At 36.5% G+C, this 20,264-nt stretch overlaps 1 protein-coding gene across 10 annotated transcripts in view; it reads right to left on the bottom strand.

Annotated features, from left to right (window-relative positions):
- Nucleotides 1-20,264, bottom strand: part of ANK2 (ankyrin 2) — a 307,168-nt gene that overhangs the window by 61,223 nt on the left and 225,681 nt on the right. For all 10 annotated transcript variants that reach the window (XM_042811616.1, XM_042811621.1, XM_042811625.1 and 7 more), the window contains 3 exons: nucleotides 18,127-18,225; nucleotides 15,580-15,678; nucleotides 10,135-10,207 (listed from right to left, as the gene is read on the bottom strand). In XM_042811616.1, the coding sequence (XP_042667550.1) occupies nucleotides 10,135-10,207; nucleotides 15,580-15,678; nucleotides 18,127-18,225 (271 nt within the window). The remainder of the gene's footprint in view (nucleotides 1-10,134; nucleotides 10,208-15,579; nucleotides 15,679-18,126; nucleotides 18,226-20,264) is intronic.

The raw sequence follows: 20,264 nt of genomic DNA, 5'->3' as shown, positions 1-20,264 counted from the left end.
CTTCTAAGGGAAGACATCTCAATATTTATTTTTTGAAACAAATCAAGCTAGTTTTTCTAGCTTGATGCTTCGGCTGGCAAATAAATCACTTGAATTTTTTTCACCTAAAACCAACTAACATTTGAGGTTTTAGAAATTTTTTTGTTGTGTACACAAATATTACATGTAAAAGTGAGTTTTAAATCTTGTCAATATAACAAGAACAAGCTCTTGAAAATTCCATCTATCCACATTAACAGGGAGAATCTGGACACTGTTTCATAGAAAACGATAAAGTGCATTTCACAGAATCACAGAATTGTAGGGGTTGGAAGGGACTTCTAGAGATCATCGAGTCCAACCCCCAATTTAATTATTGCATGTTCCCCCTCTTCTAACAGATGATACCTCCTATGTCCTAGTAATGTCACGTTATAAAGCATAGAGCTTAGGGAAAACTTGGAAGATATTAAGGCAATTACATTAACCAAATAAATAATAAATGGAGTTTCAAGTTAGATTTTATATAAACTAGATTCTAATAATCACAGCAGACATTCCATCTATAATAGAAATGAAGTCTTCATCACTTTAATCACACATCCTCAGGAAAAAAAAACCACACATATCTCATCTCTTATTTCAGCTTTGGCCTCTCATCAAAGAGTAATCAGTAATAAGTCTAAGCAACACTAGCTGTTTTGTGTGATGTGAACATCTGCAAACAGTAGTAAAGATGTAGATGAATATCTCAGAATGTATTCAGAATATTTTATCCATCACTCCCCACTAAGCCCTGTGCTTTCATCTTTACTTAAACTTAAGATACACAGATATCAAGATACACATACACAGATACACATTTAAGTATAAATGGTTGTGCAGCAATATACTTTCTCATACAACTATGGGTACCTGAGTGTCTTCATGGCTTGTCTGCAGGACAATTGCATATACGCAAAGTAAATTAAGTCTATGTAAGTAGCACTCATTCATCTTACCATTAACACTGTTGTCATAAAAATATCTCACACAGCTATACTCCTTAACCTCAGTCAATTCATTCTCCTGTAATTTGTATAAAAACATACAGCTGTTATCTGCTGAGAAAAAATCATATACTCAGCTGACCGTGAATTTCTTTATTTAGCAATTTTTACTACCTCTTAGTATCAGTACAAGAAATTACCCTGTGTAATCATGCTAGCAATGCTTCACTCACATTCTCCACTAAATTAATCACAGTCTTACTTACTAAGCAGTTCATGAAACAGAGTACATCGATCTTCCATGACTTCCAGTGGCAGTCTATGAACTTACAGGTTCAATGAATTACACAATTAGTGATTTATCTTCTATTTACTTGAAAAAATACCTTCCTTTCCTCAGTGATACCAACAGACTTTTTAGGGGCTTACCTGATGGGGAAAACAGTCTACAAAACACCTAATTGCACCATGTCTCAATTAAAGAATTCATGTTCACCCTCAGCCTCGTCAATGCCACTGCTCATCTCCCAACTGTATCTAAAGATTTTGTCAAAATCTGCTTTTCTGAGTAATATCATCTTCTCTAGAGCAGATATAGAAGGAAGAAAGAAGGAATTACCAATTGGCTGGACTCTTCTAAAAAAAGGGGTTGTACTGGGGTAGAACAGGGGTTCTACTGGGAAGAAACACTGGAACAACAGAAAGTCAAACAAAAAGTCTGCTAAACTAGGAAGCTATGTATATTTAATACTTAAACAAAAAGTGGGAAATATTTGAGTTCCTTCCTGTACTTGCTGCTGCTATTATTCTTATTTTGCAGAATGCAAATAACTCTCAGTATGTTGGGTAGCTTTTCTGTAACATACAACATGTCATGGCCCAGTGCACTCTCACCAATGATTCAGTTCACCCACTAATCTGTTTTCAGTGGTCAAGCCAATGCCTTGGAATAATATGCAAGATCCCCCAAACTCATGCATGCTGTAGGTGTTTGCAACATGCAGAATGCTTTCTTCTTAGAAGGGCAAGAAAAAAAGAATCAGGAAGGAGAGAGATCATTTAGAGAATGAACATGGAAAAAAAGGGTAGGATTGGCAGGTATCAGGTTGCACAGAAAAGGGATCACAGAGATAAGTTGTCCATAAGGTTCCAGACTTATTTCTAGGAAAAATAAGAGGAGAAGGAGATTTGGAACAGGAAAACAGTGCTGAACATTTCGGTGAGGTCCTGATCAGCTTCAAAAGTGAAGACAGGGAAAGGGAGAAGAAAACTAGGTACAGAGGTAAAAGAAGAGAGCAAATCTGAGAATCAGAACAGAAAAATTCAATAAACTTTAAAACTTACATACTATTATGCTTAATTCCAGGAAAACCTAATTCAGAAACTAAAACTGGGCAAGTGAAACCTATGTTAATGGTTGCTAGCAGCAACCTTTTAGTCTTAAATTTATATTTGCCATGATCAAGCCAACCAAAGGAATAACTACTTCAAGCAGAGATGAGCACAGAGCTTCTAGGGCTCATGAATGCACATATACCAGAGTGTAGAGCTGTTCATTCTCACACAGGTTCAGAAAAACTGAAGCCAGTGATTCAGTGTTGTACCTCAGCAAACAAACTGTCTCACAGCAGGAGCTATTATGTCAGCAGCAACATCACGCAGTTGACCTGACCAGAAATCTCAACACAGTTCTGCATCATGATGTGCAATCATGAGGTGGGGAATTTTCCACTCCACTGTGTTTTGTGCTGGAAATGCACTCCCAAAAAACTCCTTTTGTTTCTCATCAACCCAAAAGACATTGAACCTTAAAGACACAGCTGCCACAGAAGCTGAATTTAAAAGCAGCAATCACATCACCGTACTGCTGACCTTCATGCCACTTGAGTGGAGCCTCACACAACCATGAAGCAGGAAGCATGAAATGCACCCTCTGAGAAGCAATCAGTACTGCATGTATCCATTGACTGCTCAGTTAGGCAGGTAGGCACACAAAAAGCCAGACCCAGCATGAATGGGAATCTTTCTTCCACCAGCCCTTTCAAAATGCAGCTGCCTTAAGGCTTTTTCTATTTGTTTAGACCAGGGAGCAGGAGTAAATTCTATTGCTAACACTGGCAGAGTTACAGTGGAGCTGTTTTCAAAAGCTGCACTGAATAAACCTAATCAGCTCACAAAAACCCCAAGCAATCAACTTTATGCTCAAGTCAGCAGTAATAGATGATTGCTGTTACCTGTCTGTTACTTTTAAGCAGATCACATATTATTTCTGTGTACTGTTAACCCGTAATGTCCACATATAGAAATTAGTAATTAAGATCCATTGCATTCCATCTGTCTGTTGGCAGAAAGGGAATCACCTGAGCAGATCTTTAACATCTGAATGGCCACTCAAATAGTAAGCATTTGTCTTACTATAATTGAGAGAAAGAAAAAAAAGTTTGATGCTGATAATTTCTGATGCTTGAACACAAGTGTTGAGCATCATAAATCATGTAATGCTCTACTAAGAGAAACAGGCTCCATGCTGAGTGACAGTCTGGCTGAACATAGAGAATTTTATTAAATCACCTGAACTGGAAGCTCATACTGATATTCCTGTCCTTACCTTCCTGGTTTTCCTCAGTTCTGAAAAGGGAATGGTTATTTCATACATAAGTAACGGATGGAATTAAAAAACAGTCAGCAAACACTTTGCAATCTTTAAACAAAATTTTTCTTTAAGTGCAAACTAACATTAAAGAGACAACTTTAAAGAGTCAGCTTTGGGGCATGCAGCCACATTCAACCCCTAGCTTGGTAAGTCAGCATTAGCTGGATTGAAAAAATGCTTGATTAATATTTCTAAAAATGAAGAGATTCCCCTTCCCCCAAATTATGCTACCTACTGTCATCAGGGAACTACACAAATGTTTGATCAAGTAAGCAGTTTTAAATCTACCACACCATTCTAGCTATACAGCTACAGCACCAACCCTTTTTGGGAAGCAGCAACAAAGGTTGCTCCTACAGTGTTCTGCAATTCAAGTGAATTGCAAAAGATAACTTCTGTATAAGAATTCCTTTTGAATGGTTTCTCACAAAATAAACAAAACAATATAAGTTAAAAAATAAAAGAAAGAGACTTGTGACAGAAACTACCTCAAATAGATGTTTTTAAAGCCATATGCAGCTATATGAATTTGCCAAAATTACTGTTTTCTCAGCATTGTGCGGATAAGTCTACAGCTCCTCAGATATGTGCTGCTTCTTAAAAGCAACAGATGGAGAAGGGGCAGCTATGGCAAGCATGATTTTTTTTTAATGCAATATTAAGCCCTGATGTAAGCTTCTTAAAAGAAATGCATAACATACTTTCCCTGACACTTGCCTTGGACACCTCCAGTTTCCTAAAGTCAATTCTCTATTTAATGGCTCCCACACTCTTGGAGCTTCCCTGAATTACAAGAGCTAATGGTTATGGTATTTGTAAAGCTGTTATGTTGAATCTAGGTAACAAAGAATAAAAGTACTGTCTTTTTGGAACTGAGACAATCTATTCCCACCTCTCTAAGCCACAGAAACCTTGGAAGGTCACAGATATTAACTGGCATGATGACAAGCCTGAGGTGTGGTGGGGCTACCATGTAATATACAGTCAACTGGGGACTTGAATGAGTTCCTTGCATGGTTTACAAGAAGAGTAACAAACCAAACCCCATAAAGAATTCTGAGGAGAAAATTCTACTAAAAGAACACATTGGAGAAAGTGACAGAGAAGTGATTTAGTTGTGGGGTTTTTTTTGTTTGTTTGTTTTTTTCCACCAGAGTAATGCTTTATTCTCATGAAAGAAGAAAATGCAGTGTACATCAGGTAAGTATTAACTGTGAAGTAGTAAATTTTCTCACAACATGAAACACACCAGACACTAAGCAAGGAAAGCTTGCCCTAGTTGTACGGGCATCTGTGACCAAAATTTTACACTTGTTGAAGTGAAAAGACCAAAGGTCTTTTCCTTCTTAAGAGAGATATAAAATACTCGCTCATTTTGCCTTTGTGAAATTCATATGGCAAGTACCTCTCTTATATGTAGCAGTTCTTAAAAGATTTGTAAAATGTTATATACTGATACCCAAGTCACTTTTCACAGCCAATCTCATTCCAGAAGGAACAGCCAACCTAGATATCCGCTATGCACAGAATGGGCAGTATTACTCTGCTTGGGAAAATATTTAGCTAATTAAGATTAATGTAAATGTAAAAGCAGCTGGTTTCTGTCAGTGATGAGTAGGAATAACATCCAGTAGCTTTAAAGACATATTTAGATCAGATGGGAAATACCAGTCAAAAATACATTTTCCATTTTTAACACGCTGATTAAGATACACTTCAATTAAGAATATATTGTAGGTCTTTCTCTAACTTCAGTCTCTGAAGAAAATAATTCAGTGCTCAACATTGCTCATACAATAATGATTTAGAACAGAATCTATAAGTAAATACAGTACTGTCCTCCAGTCATGCACATGCATTATTCCTTCCTTGCACAAAAAAATGTGTCTGTACTTTCGGTCACGCCTGCAGATTTCTCTGCTAATTTGGTTAATTGTATTTTCTGTCAATAACATCGAAGCAAATTAAGAATACCAGTTTCTTTAAAACTTGCCAACATTTTTGCAACCTACCCACAAACTCCAATTTTTCATTGCTAAAATGTTGACAAGTGAGCAATCTTTAGCAGATTCTATCCTAACAAAAGCAAGTTTAATTCCTTTGTAATGACAATACCAGATACTAAAAAAAGCTATATTCTGTCTGAAAGATTTAAATGGACAAATCCAAATAAGTCTTTGTTGTGTTTTCTTTTCTTTACAGCTCCTAGCAATAATATCAATAAAGCTACAGGAGAAAAACTGATCACCTTACTATCATACTGAGAATCTTTTGCATTGACAAGAGGCAGACAAAAAAAGGCAACCAATTCTCAAATTTGCTGTTGCATTAGCACATCTGGTACATAGAGGCTAAAAAATAAGGAAATGTTCCTTTTGCTCAGGTAGAAGGATAAAAAATATATTATAAATAAATAATGTCAACAATACCATGTAAGAAAAAAAAAAAGAAAAAAAAACCTTTTTTGTCACTTCTGTACGCACTTATATTTAATCTTTTAAATCATTTAAGGACATGATGCTATTTCCATTGTTAGGAACACTTTAACAAATTTAACGTCTCACTGACCTTATTTTTAAGATTATTACTTGTAGGTTGTTTTATTTTTCCAAGAAATACGAAGTTACAACACAACACTTTGTGTCTCAACCAGGCACTGTGATAAATCTTTACCAACCTTCAGACAAGTACTCCTCTTAAGAGGGATGCTTTAAATTTGGCTATTAAGATTCCATCTCATTTTTAAGACTACATTGATTATTTTCACATGATAGCTTGCTCAATTCTTGTCTAAACCTTTTCCACAATTGAAAGATCACAATTAAGATCTGTGCAGTGTGAACTGCCTCCTCCGGCATGTTATTGCTACAATAGTATCTCACCTTCTATTTCACCTTTTCTACTCCATTCTGCCTGCAGAATAGTCTGTTCAAAAAAAAAGTAGCTTGTCAGAACTACACGCTGAAATATTTGTGCTGACATAAAAGATGATGTAGAAATGTGTGGTTACACCTATGAACTTATTCTCAAAGGGACAGTGAAACCAAAGCTGTTAGAAGTTAATGGGATTGAAAACTGAATTGGAGGTAAGGAAATCCAGGTAGACTTAAACAAGAGCTCTTCAATAACCTATTTTACTTGTCAATACTGCAAGTTCCAAATGGAGAGCTACACTTCTTGTTCTGTCTCAGATGGGCATCACAAAGGTAAATCATGTAGTCCATGAAGTTCTTTTGCCATTAAAGTAATACAAGAAGTGAGTACAGACAAGCAGCAACATGCTCCTCAATACAATATTAACATATGAAGAAAAAAAAAGTAAACCTAGATTTCACAGTGTGTCTGCACTGGCTCAGTCCTAACAGAAACATCTGCATGTGCTTACTTTCAATAAATCTGCAGATTTCACTCAAATACACTTTAAATGATATTTTGCAGCAATTGTCCTTTATTGCTATAAGTACACATCAAGTACAAATTACTTCCTTTGTGGCAACAGTTTTAAAGAAACTGCACACTGTAGTAATACAGACAAATGACAAAACCACATACAGTGATAAAAATGCACATTTCTTTCCTTTACCCCTGTATCCATGCAAGGCAATTTTTCTGGCACAGACACAGGTTTCAGGAATCATATCACTTAACATCTACACCTGTAAGAATCTGAACTGCTGTCCTAATTCTTGAGGAGAACCATATTCTTAACCTCTCCTTCTTTCTTTTTTTTTTTTTTTTTTTTTTTTTTTTTCTTTTTTTCCCTTCATGATCAGGCACAATCTTCACCAACATTGATTGTTTTACATCTGCATTGTTATGACTCTGGGCAGTGTCAAGCAAATAACAATGTATGATTATCCATAAACATTCTTCATGGTTGAATACAGTACACTGAAAGTAGCAGCAAAAAACCACATGTGCACGTGTGTATTCTTAACAAGGCACACCTGCTTCTGTACTTAACTCTGACACTTAACATTAAAAAAAAAAAAAAATCTAATTTAAAAAAATCAAATCTAAAGCAATTTTAAAATAAAAATATCACCTTGTTGTGTTCAAAGGGAAAAAGGGAAGACCTTGTTAAGGTACAGCAAAAGGTAAAGAATTCCAAGTAACAATGCGAAGTGCTAAATGTGAAAGTGATATGTGAAAATAATTACATGCCAAACTGTTTGATAGGCTACATGGTTCTTTATTTCATGCTAAGATTGGATTTTCGGAGTAGGAATGCTGCACTGCTAATGTAAAAGTATACCAACCACAGAAAACAACTGTTTCCCAGGCAAAATGCAGAATTCTTATCACCCATGATTAAGAGGTTCCACAACGGGATCTGAAATATTTATTTGCTTCAATAGTCTTGTTGCATTCAACTTTATCACTGTATGATTACAGCTGACAGGTTTATTCTGTCATATTAATTTATTTCAGAATGTGTTGTGCCACTTGAGAGCTGTCAAGAACAAGTATTACAGAAACCTTTTGCTAGCCTCTGAGAAAGACTATGTAATCACTAAAAGGTTCATCTTCTTTGTTTAAGAAGTTCTCCAAATAGCCCCCAGATATTTTATGCTCTTGTGATAAATACCATCCACATTACCAATTTTTGCAACATCCTTGGTGTTTTGCCTCTAGAAACTGTTTTTACAAGGACAATGGCATGAAGAGCTTTAACTCTGGAAACCTGCCTGGCAACCCACAGCAGGATCACAGAGGTGCTCATCAGTACAAGTGCTCAGCACAGGCTCGAGAGGCAACATGCCAAAGTACTTCTATGGTATCAGCTGGCTATTGACAAACAGTATGTGTCACAGAGCAACAGAAAGCAGAGAATGTTAATTTAAAGCACTGGAGAGCATTAGTCATGCTGCACGGCCACAGTAATTTCTGCCAACTAACTAAAAATACAGGTAATAAATCTTGGGTTTTCTGGTTTCTCTTCTTCCTCCCATCTTTCAGGAAACACACACCAAGACACGTTTTTAAAAAGTAACAAAAAGGAGCAGTGTTAGGAACCCAGACTAAGCAACATTTTGTTGCACAAAAAACAAACACACCAAGTCAAACAAAAAGAGAAAGTTTGTAATTCTTACTCCATGAATTTCTGCTAATGACACCTGTGCCATTATATACATCCCCATCACTGAAGCGTTCATCATCAGAGTGTTTAAAGGCTGTGCAACATATAAATTCACTTGAGAAAAAAGAATGCCCTAAATACGAATTCTGCAGAAGCAGAAAAACACACTATGCTTTCCAGATTTAAGATGGCTATAGAGTGGTTCACAAGTATGAGAGGAAATGAAATCAAAGTGCATGTGGTGCTACAGGTCTTCAGTATTAAAAAAATTATACGTAGTTCCTTTCACTTGAAGTTTTGCAAGCATTTTTAAAAAAAAAAAAAGTAAACGTTATCTGGAGCAGTATTTTTTCAAGAATGTAACTCACTAATCAGCATAATTCTCAGAATAATATGAGGAGTTTAGGTATATGAATGCCATTAACGTCCAGTACAATTTAGAACAAGCACAAGCAGATTTGTGCTCTTTGTAAGAAGAAAAGAAACAGAACCAACCAACCAACACCTTCAATTTGTGTTCCTAATACCTTCAGATTTTTCGAAATATTGTCACTCTACAAATTATTTATACAAAAGAATAATAACAGTAATAGTAACAATGAAATGTCATACGTAAGATACTATTATATTAGTTAATAATATTAATCATCAAAAAGAACTTAGAATTACTTTTTTTGCAAGAAGATGTGCATTCATGAGATCTTATGGTGATTAAAATTTGTAAGCTGCCATTCATCAGGGACATTTTTAAGTTATTTCCTTAGTTCTGTTCTGTTTAAAACCACAGTACTTTATCAGTCCCTACAGAAGTTCACAGAAAGTTTTGGGAACTTAGCTAAGCGATACAACATATGCCTCTTGTCTGCACACAGCAACGTCCGGGATCAAAGTGCCAAGTTATTAGTATGTTCTTACTTTATGTCATGCCATATCCATCTGTGTTTGCGTGTGCCAAATGCTCCCGTCTAGGGAACAAACTCCTCACCTTCCACCTTATGCACCTTCTAACATGCATGTTTCCAATGAAACAAAACTCCTAGGTAAATGTATCTGAAATAAGTGGCAGCGAGCCAAAATATTTACTGCTTAAATTCCTCTTTACGAGAAGGCCAAATTCAACTTTAGAAGAGCATTACATTTAAATTTTAAAATGTCAAGAAATGTTCTCATTTGCTGATTTGGTTCAGATAAGATGGTAAGGGTGTTGTTTTTTGTTTGTTTGTTTTTGTGAAAATGAAACAGGATTCTGGCTTGGGTTGATTTTTGGCTTCCTTATTCAAATGCCATAATGACTACATCATAAAAAGAAAGTTATTACATAAGATCATCAAGCACTGCTAAATGAAGATGTCCAAGTACTTAAGCAGCTATCGTACACCTATATTACAGGTGGCATAAGTGATATGGAATAGAAGCTTAGCAAAGTTGCTCACCTTCTTCATCTGAAACATCCAGGACCTCAGTCATTGTTTCGGGTACATTTAGCTTGTGCTTCTCTGTTACAGTCTGCAAAGACAGAACCTTTAATCCTCAAATTAAACACCAAAAGAAGTAGCAAATAATATTATCATAGAATATTTCAACAGCAGCAGCAGTAGGACCTGCTGAGACACTTTATAATGACTCCCATCCCCTTAACATTATTCTTCATCATTATTTTAGAAGTTCCTGTTCTCAGTACTGTATAAGGTAACATTTGTTAACATTTGTATAAGGCTCTGTCAGAAAAGTACAACACACGAATCAAGAGATATTGAGCTGATTAGAGAGAAAAGTGGAAAGAAAAGCAAGCTCTGAGCAAATTTATTTATAAGTGCTGCATGCAGAACAATTCAGTTCAATGTTTCCAAGATGATTTTAAAACGAATTAGGTAATGTCTACAGAAGAGTTTCAGAAAGTTGCATGTGGCATATGGAAATTATTAAACAGTAAAGCATTTGGAAATGAAGTTATGAATGATGTGAAATTTTTAAACTAAAAAAGATGTGAGTAAGCTACACAGATCACTTGAAACATTTCCTTCTTCCCTCTCCCCCTGAAAGTGACTACACTGCATATTAATTATATCCATTCAATAAATCCTGCATATTCCCCCAAATCGCATGCACAGCAGAACAAAGTTCTTTGGAAATTCTTATTTTGTAGCAGAGGGCAAGCACGGACCAAGTAGAGCTGCAAGGACATTTTAAGTGCAAGAGAACAGAGCAGGTTATGTTGTAAGATGTTTTTTAATATGATTTGATCTGCATAAATGACTTCCAGAAGAAAACACAAGATGCTCATGGGCACTGAATTAAGAATAGGGACACCCTTTTAGTGCCAAGACAGACATTAGAGAAGGAGATAAGAATTTAATAAGAGTGTAAAAAGTGCAACATGTAAGAAAACAGTCTAAAGGAAATTCTTCAGCGTGTTACAATACCGGAGACAAAATGCCAGGGACTTAAATAACAGCAGTGATCAGAACAGCATTAGTCACAACAGCAAAATAAATATTTCCCTAGCTCCACCCAGATCTGCAGTCAGACAGCTTTACTGAGGAACTGCGGAGGGAAATCACATCATCCCTTTAAGATATGTAGCAGCAGATGTGCCCATCTGGCATGGAGGGGATTGTCAGGAGTACAGGTGTCTTGTGGAACTCCTCTGAGGTCATATTTCACTCCCTATTGGGGATGGTATCTATCAAGCGTAAATTAACATTATATGCAGAAGCAGTGAAAGAGCATATAATCTGTGTGATAATTAATGTCAGCCAAATCTTGAGGACTTCATGCAGCACGACTTTGGGAAAATGCCCAGTGACATCAAACTTATCACGTCTTTCCAAATTATGCCTCAGATTTCTATATTTCTAACAAATTGACAAAGATGGCACTTTCGATTATTCTAAGATACTACACTTCCGAAATTAACTAACTTAGCAACTGTGATTACTCTGGAGATGTGTTTAAAGAGTATGATTTACATTTCTGAAAATGCATTTTAAAATGACAGCAGTTTTCAGTTCACCCTCTTGAGATAAAGGGAAAGGTCAATGACATTTGCTTCAAATGGAAACCCCAGTTAGGCTTCCTAAATTTATTCTTACACACAATTCATTAAATCATTCATTTCTGTTGCTTTTTGTAACACATGCTCCACATTGAAAAAATAGTTTATATTCACTAAACGCCTCCATTGATATACCTGATGTCCCACCTTGCATTGCCATAGCTTGTCTTAGACAGAAAGGAGAGGCAGCAGGTAGGGCATTAGAGTGTCAAAACCAGCTGTGACAGATGCAGAGCAAGGTGTTGTTCATGTGACACTGACCTCGTCTCTTCAACAATACAATTCATTCTAAATATGAGAGGAATCACTGACACTGTGCTAAAGAAATAAACCAAGTGAAATGGACTGTATATTTTTCAAGCAAAGTACTAATATGTATGTAAGTACCAATTTATTAGCATTCTAATTGCCATTGTAATTGTATCTAAGTGTAAGACAAATTCTATACTGTATGCTATTCATGTAAAATAACTGAAAAATAAGAAAAACAGACAAACAAAATCAGGAGATGATCAGGTTCTGAAAAAAGGGGAAAAAGTGTACTGCCTAAGAGTCACAAATATTCATTTTGTATGCTTGTTGTAGGACCGAAATTTATTCAAGAAAACTTGGTTCCCCACTTCAACTTAGGTAAAAAATCAATTTCATTAGAAGAATACAGAAGTGAAAGGATGCTACAAGCACAAGAGGTCACAAGCTATGTGTACAGAATATCAAATCAAATGTACCTTGGGTATATTGTCTTAGTATTTACTTAGATCTGCAGACCCTAGTAGTTAAGGTTTATGTATCACACTATCAATTTATTCAGAAATTAGATGCATCCTGGCCCCTGTACAGGCACAATCTCAGATATTATTATTTTTATTATGTATTATTGACAGAGAAGTAGCAATATTTTATTTCCTGATTTTCCCCTCAGTATAAGAACATTATTTCATAATTTAAAACTAGTAAAAGGTCTGGAAAAGAGAATTGATGAATGTGGATGTGTTTGCATATTTCAGAAGAAAAGCTTTGTAATGGCATTTCTGCAACACTTAATTCAATAGGATCATTAATGCTACATAAATTCCCATCAGAAGCTGGGAATTAATTTATTTTTTGTTTAGAGAAAATCTTTCACAGCACTAGATTATTATTTTTTTTAATTTATGGACACGTCAAAAAAAGGTCAAATACTCTCAACATTAGAAATGCTCATCTAATCCCATGAATGGCCCACTTTGCAAATTGCTCAGTGCATATTTCTCAAATCACCATTGTTTGGTACCGCTGAGAATTCAACTACGTACCTCAACTTAAGCTACTGCATTTAAAACTTCCATTGTATTCATGTAGTATAATTCAGATGTATGTGCATAAAACTATATGCTCATTCAGCAACTGCATACTCTACAGCAGAACAACATTAAAAATCTAAAGCTCCTCATGTATTAATTTGTCCATGGGAAGTTTATGTCTATTTGTACAAATAACCCCAAACTTAATTGCAGAGTAAACCTTTTGAAAGCCTGGCTTATTCTGATCGACTTCCTATCCATTTTTAGACTAAGTAAAAATACATACACTGTGTTGTCTCTATTGCTTTATATTCATGTTCACTGACACTTGTGTAAGCAAGAAAACTTGTTCAGAGTTACACCATTGGCACTCAAGATGTTGTCCTCATCTTAAATGCCAGTGACTTGAATATCAATAAAGAACCAACCTCTCTAAAATCCTCCATGCATCACTCCACTACAACCTTAGAGAATGAAGTAGCTATGGTGACAGTTCCTTTTTTTCAGTTCTAAGTGCCATGCTCTGGTTTAGCAACAGTCTGGAGAATTTTATTGCAGGGAGTGCCTGAGAGTACCTGCTATTTATCCCTCCCTCATAGCACTTGTTCAAAATTATGTTTAATCAACATAATCATCATCAATAATAATGTGGTTTAGATTCTATATATCCCCAAGGTGTAAGATTGAGACAAATTCAATTCTGAAAAATGTGCTGATTTTATTGAGGGTTCCCATCTGGCTTTTAAAAATGGTGCTTTGTGCACAGACACAGTATAAGATTTCAAATGTCTCTCATACTTAAGTATTAAGAGGTCACCTATGCAAGTAAGTTTTAGTGTTTCATTCCATCATAGACCTCAAGCATCTGGTAATAGGTTGAAAAGTCCACTACTCTCTAAGTTTAAAGAAACATTTATCTAAAGTAAATAACTCACAGCTGTCTTTTCACAGCAGAATTCTTATTATTACAAAACATGACATGTATATGACAGTGTACAAAGCTGTACAGTGCTATGCAACGTACAATAGAAAGGACATTACAACTTTCATCAGGCACGAATAGAAAGTGGTGACAAGACAGCACAGAGAATAGCAAAGTGTCATCTGAGGATAAAAAAATTGCTCCCAAGAACAGAGCTAATGTTTCTTGAGAAGTTTTATCTAGTTGGGTTTTTTTTAATCTTTGAACAGATATGTATGTGCTTATGCATGTACATGTGAGATATGTTATATGATTAAATAAGAACATAAGTATTAACAAAATCATGCAATCTTTATTACGAGACTTCCAGAACTATGTTGGAATTCTTTGTCCAAACCTAACTCAATTTGATTTTTGCAGGTCATTAATAAATTATGGCTCACTCCATTTGTAACCCTATGCCACGCTGCTTTTATTCCATCTTCCTTAATAAATATCAGTAGAACTTGTTGTCAGTATGCAGCAAAATCAAAATTATTTTCCTTTTTTTCATGGGATGGATGTATTTTTACAAAACAGCTTGGATTTCTTCCCCTAGCCCTTTCCCTAATTGAGTAGTGGCATCTTTTAAGTAATAAAGTTACCAGTAATCTGTGGATTTTCACATCTGTAAGCTCCTAGGTGACACTTAGATCTGATATGTTTTCTAAATTTCTAGTTTTTCTTGCTTTAAAAAACAAAAACAATGATCCTGTAACAAGGTTTCAAGATAAAATGCAGTAATGGAAGTATATATTAAAATTGATTTTTTAAATGATACACTATTTATGACATTCTGCCTTCCTAAATGCAAAAAGTCATAAATGGGAGGTAGAAGCCCAAGGAGAGAAAACCCTCCCCTTCCAGATTGTCAGAATGTATGTTTTTCCTGGCTTAAAGGAACAGTACCATCTGGCTGATGTTCAGTATCTATTATTCATGAACTCTGAAGTCAAAATACAGATTACCAAGAACACAGAATACTGAGCACATACAGAAAAAATCCTCCATATTTTGGAAAAACAGGATCCATTTGAGTGAAAGAAATGATCGATGTGATTCAGAGCCATCTAGTGAACAACATTAAGCTTGGCACCAATCCATGGCTGGTACAGTCCAAACACTAAGAAGCTTGCTATTGTGTGCTGCAATGTTAAAGCCCCAGCAGGTGTTAGAAGAAACGTGGAAACATGAGGAGAGACTGAAAGGGAGAGGTAAAAAGACAAACAGAGAGGCAGGAAAGATCTAAACAGCTCACAAACTTCTGGAAAGTTTGGGTTTGCAGCTCAGACCCATCTCCAGAAAAAAAAAAAAAGTTTTACTCAGTCCCTGAATAGTTGCTTTCCATCTGTATGCACATAAAATCTGTTATTCGGCTCAGTAAAACCTAATGTATCGCACATACTTCTACATGCTTAAAAGACATACTGAAAGCACTACAGCACTTTTGCAAAAATCAAACAGAAAGGGGGACTTGGACCAGAAAATAAAAACAGGTTTGTGCAGAATCTGAGCACAGAAGAGAAAGACAACATTCTGAATAAAAAACAGAGACATTTTAATGCATCTACAAACTCACAGTTGTGGTGGTAGTAATCTCCTCCGTAACAACCTTCAGCGTATCGACCACTGAGATATATCCCAGACGCCTAGCAATAGCTAAGGCAGTGTTACCATTCTGAAGAGAAAAAGAGAAGGGAAGAGAGAGAGAGGAATGAGAGGGAGGATTGTGATGTGAACCAATGAGATCACTCTCAACACTGCATGAGCCAGCATTTCCATCCAAAACAAGGCGCAGCCTAGGAAAATCACTGTTGTTTTTTTTTTTACTGTTACATCTGACTCTGTCTTTGCAACTCCTTTAAGACTATAGCTCTGGTTACCATGGTAACACAACACACACATCCGCCTGCTAGTCTACATTTTGAAAAAAAGCGCGCTATGGTTTAACCCCCAGATGGTCAAATTCTACTGCAGAGAATGCCTCGTCTGCAGAAGTTCATGTTTCATTTTGCATAAACTGCTTTATACGAGAGAGACTCTTCTGAAGAAAAAAAAAATTAAAATCTTAGGCTTCCACTTTTAGCTGAAACTATTAAAGCTTTATCTGGTGCAGTCCTTTTTGAGGAATACAAGATTCTGGCTCTATTCTCCACATACAATTCTATTCCTCTTTACAACTCAATTTTACATGCTGTAATAGTACACAAAAGCTGATGATGTACCAAGCATGAAAACCTATTTAAGGCTTGGGGGTTGGAAACTGTTTTCCATTTAAATAAACTTATTTGCAGTATACATGCCTATTAGATACATGCTATTCAGTAAACACACATTGAAATGGTAATTCAGTTATTGTTTAGGCGTATTTATCTCCAGCTCATCACACAGAACATTAAAATAGGTTGAGAATAAGTATTATTAATTCGAATTTATGAACCTAGAGTGTAAGTTTTCATTTTAAATGAACAGTAATTAAGATTGCCATCTGTCTCGCTGCATTTAAAATTCTACTCAAACTGCCTCAAAATAGAGTCCATGGTAATTTATTTCAAGAAGCATTTCCCCTGTAGCAAAAAGCCAGACACAACAGGAAGCAAGATTAATGAACCTTCTCACACACAAAAAAAATAAAAATACTTCAAGTATCAGAAACTCACTAAATCATTCACAATTCTTTGGAGGGTATAATTTCCCAGCAGAACTAACCAACATGACTGGCAGCCAGTTCAGCTTAAGTGTCTGCAGAGGCTGCTCTAAGTCACATGGCTCTGTGTGATGTGGCAATTTGTGGGCCTGCAATACTCAGCGTGGGGAGTGGAGAGCAGGGGCATATTCCATGATTCTTCATACAGAGTTGCACCTTGAACTGTTTTGTATTATTTTGAATTAAAGAACAACATGCTGGCCTACTAGGGGAGACATGGAAAGCCACTGTACAGAATGATTTCTCTTGCAGTACCGCTGCTCTGTGTGCAGAATATCAGCCCGAGGCCTTCTCTCTCCTTCAGTACCAGGTTGAGTTATCTACAGTTTAAGTTCCTGTGCGTTAGACTACCTCAGCAACTGTAAAGCAACGTAGGGTTTGCGAGTTAGCAGCACAAAAAGTACCGGTAAGGATCTTCACAGAACAAATAACATGACTGTTAATGTGTAAGTGACGGTAACGTCTCGTATCCCACTCCCATATCCCCTAGTCAGCTGCTGCAAGTTGAAATTCTCTTACGTCAACTTAAAAGTAGCAATGCGTGAACAGAGCTAGTACCTGAAAAGGCACGCAAACTGCTGGGCAGAGCCTTGAGGCTCTCCTTGGATTTGGGTAAGAGTCGGCTTAACAGCCCAAACTAGAAGACTGAACACTGAAGGTGCCTAGTAGAACCTTCAGTCCCAGAAGTTGACTGCAAGGGTTTCTTGCTTGACGATAAGCACAGTCTAGGATCTTTGATACATAGCTTGGATACTGAGATTTTGTATCATGGCACATAAACTGCTGCTATCTTGGATTACTTCACACAAGATTATTCCACGCAGCTGGAATAATAGTAACCTGGGCAACTCTGGGGAAGGACACGTGTTTTGAACTTCCTGGATGCATTTTCAACACTGTCCAAGTAGAGGACAATAACAACATCAATATGAAACAGGAAAGTTGCATTCCTACCTGGCCTTAGAAAAGGCTTTGCCAGAAGTTACTGATGGTCTTTGCATTAACACCAATGAACTTACTAAAAAAATGTAAAAAGGGATCCAATGGAGAGAGGGATAGAAATTTGGATTTCAAAGATACCCAGGTTCTGATTTTCCCTTAATTTTCATACAAAAATTCTTGCTATATATGAATTTTGAGACAGAAGTATCAAGACAGAAGGCAATTAAACCAAGTAGGCATGGCCAACCTGACACTGCAACTCAGGAAGCAGTTTCTTCATCTCACATTTAGCTTACTGCAGTGAGTTATAAATGAACTGCCCTGTGAGCATAATGAAAAGAAGAAGGAATATTACATTTACGCATCTGACAAATAGATGTACGAAGAAAACTTTCACCAAATCAAAGGTTTGCTCTTTAGCCCTAGAAACAAAGGAACTATCCAGAGAAACAATTCCCACAAGCACTTCACACTTACGGTGGTGATTGCATTGGGCTTAGCTCCGTGTTGGAGAAGGACATTAATGATGTGAGTGTGACCTTGTTGAGCAGCTTGGTGGAGAGGAGTGTACCCATTCTGTAATCCATGGTGGTTACCATAAAAGCAAATAAAGAAGAAAAACAATCACCAGCAATTAGATTAGAAAATTTGATTTGCATAATTTGCATACTAGACACATGGAATCATAGCTGAAGCAAAGAACATTCTCTCCTTCTCAGATCTTCATTTTCCTACAGGAAGCCTAAGATTTGCCTTTGAAATATTTGAGACAATGTAAAGATATATAATTTTTAACAGCAGTGATTCGATAACATTTGCTTTTAAAAAAAGCTAAGAGCATCTATCAAAAATGTCAATCAACGTTAGCTTCATCTTGACTTCAAAAGGCCTGGCCAAGCTGTAATTACTCAGAAAAATGTGTGCACAACTTCTGTATTAACAAATACACTTAACTCCATAGATATCTGCTCCAGAGATTAATTCTGTGTTACTCCATACAGAATCACAGCCAAAGTGCACTTCAGCTAGTTGATTTGAGATGGTTTTGTGCAAACCCAGTCAAGCAATTCATCACAAAATACTTGAAATTGGTTTGATAGCAAGTGGAAACTATATTGTGAGAAAACACTAAGTCAGTTTCAGTGACACTTAGTTACAGCCTGAGGGCAGACTCTGAGAGGCACACTCAGTTATCTCTTACGCAACTCAATATATGCTTTATGCTACTAATTAAACAGTGATATTTTGGAACAGATACAGTTCTCATAATTACAGAATACACATATGGACTAGGAAATTAAAGGGGAATTTTACTGTAAATCATATAGCAAAGAAAATCTACTATCTTCAGTATCAGTGCAGTCATTTAAAAACAGAACCCAGCAGTATTATTTTTCACTGGAGATGGCATAAAGCATCCTGGAGGCACTAGAGGTAATTTATTCTGTAACATGCCTATCCTGAATCCAGCCAGGATTGATTCGCTCTTTAGACTGAGTCCACAGTAATGGCTGACAGATTGCCCGTATTTTTATTGGTCCCTTGACATGAGACTTGGAGAATCACTGCCCCATACTGCCATACTTGCGTACTTGAATGAAATTTTTCTATATAAGAGGAACACCTGAGGGAACTAGTGTCAGAATCTGGTCCAGTGGCCCCAAATACCCAGAGTGGGGCTTAACACTAAACATGCAAGTAGGTTATGTCCCTTTAGTTAGCCTTCAAACACCTCAGCTGAATGTTTTGGCAGCTACCATTTGGATCCTGCTAATGTCTGCTTTATTAATTCTTATCAGCTGTTTTTCTAGTAGTGTTGCCAGTTCTTTTGGAATCTCTGTTTTTTACCCATTGATTTGGGGTGATTTAAAGAAAAATGGGTGAGCATATATATATATTTTTTTTAATTGGCTCTGCTACTTGCTTCTTTTCTTGCTGACAGTGACTGCTGTAGTGAAAAAGTCATACTCAGACAAATGAATCCATCTCATAGATGACAGCTGGGAACAGAAAAGCTGGCCAGAATGACCAGGAGCTTATGATCTGGTATGGATTTTACAAATACTAAGTACATTCATCAGCAATATCAACAGACTTTTTCATACTGATCCCAAGAGATACCAATAAGCTATTGCCTGACATCAGCTTTAACTATGCTGAAGACTACCAGCTCCAGGGTAGCCTTCACTTCCTGGATAAGAGTGATGTGATAACATCTTTGGTGCAATACATTGATGTAGTCACCAGAACCTCTGTTTTTGTATACTCAGGAGATATAAACTTCTTGATCCACAGGCATGACATTTTTTTTGTTATGTACACCAGTTTTACATTGGAAAAAAATTGCTAAAGCCTGTGGATTACACTCAGTATTTGGCTACATTCCACTTCAGCAGAATCAGCTGATAATAGCATAACCAGCTCCCCATCAAAGAAAACAAACAAAACAGAAACAAACTTGTCCTGAGTAAGATGCATTCTCCCACTGTTGATGTTTCCTTTATCAAAGTCATGTCACACATGCTTTGATTGTGAGTAATTTTTCCCACTCTTCTCCCAACAGATCAGAGAGAATCTGGAATCACCCAGTTTCTGAATTGTAGTTTGGCAACACA

Source organism: Centrocercus urophasianus, unplaced genomic scaffold (assembly GCF_019232065.1).
Source record: "Centrocercus urophasianus isolate 14NV4802_14NV808 unplaced genomic scaffold, USGS_Curo_1.0 seq_13, whole genome shotgun sequence".
Lineage (NCBI taxonomy): Eukaryota > Metazoa > Chordata > Aves > Galliformes > Phasianidae > Centrocercus > Centrocercus urophasianus.
This window is presented reverse-complemented; position numbering and strand designations above follow the sequence as displayed.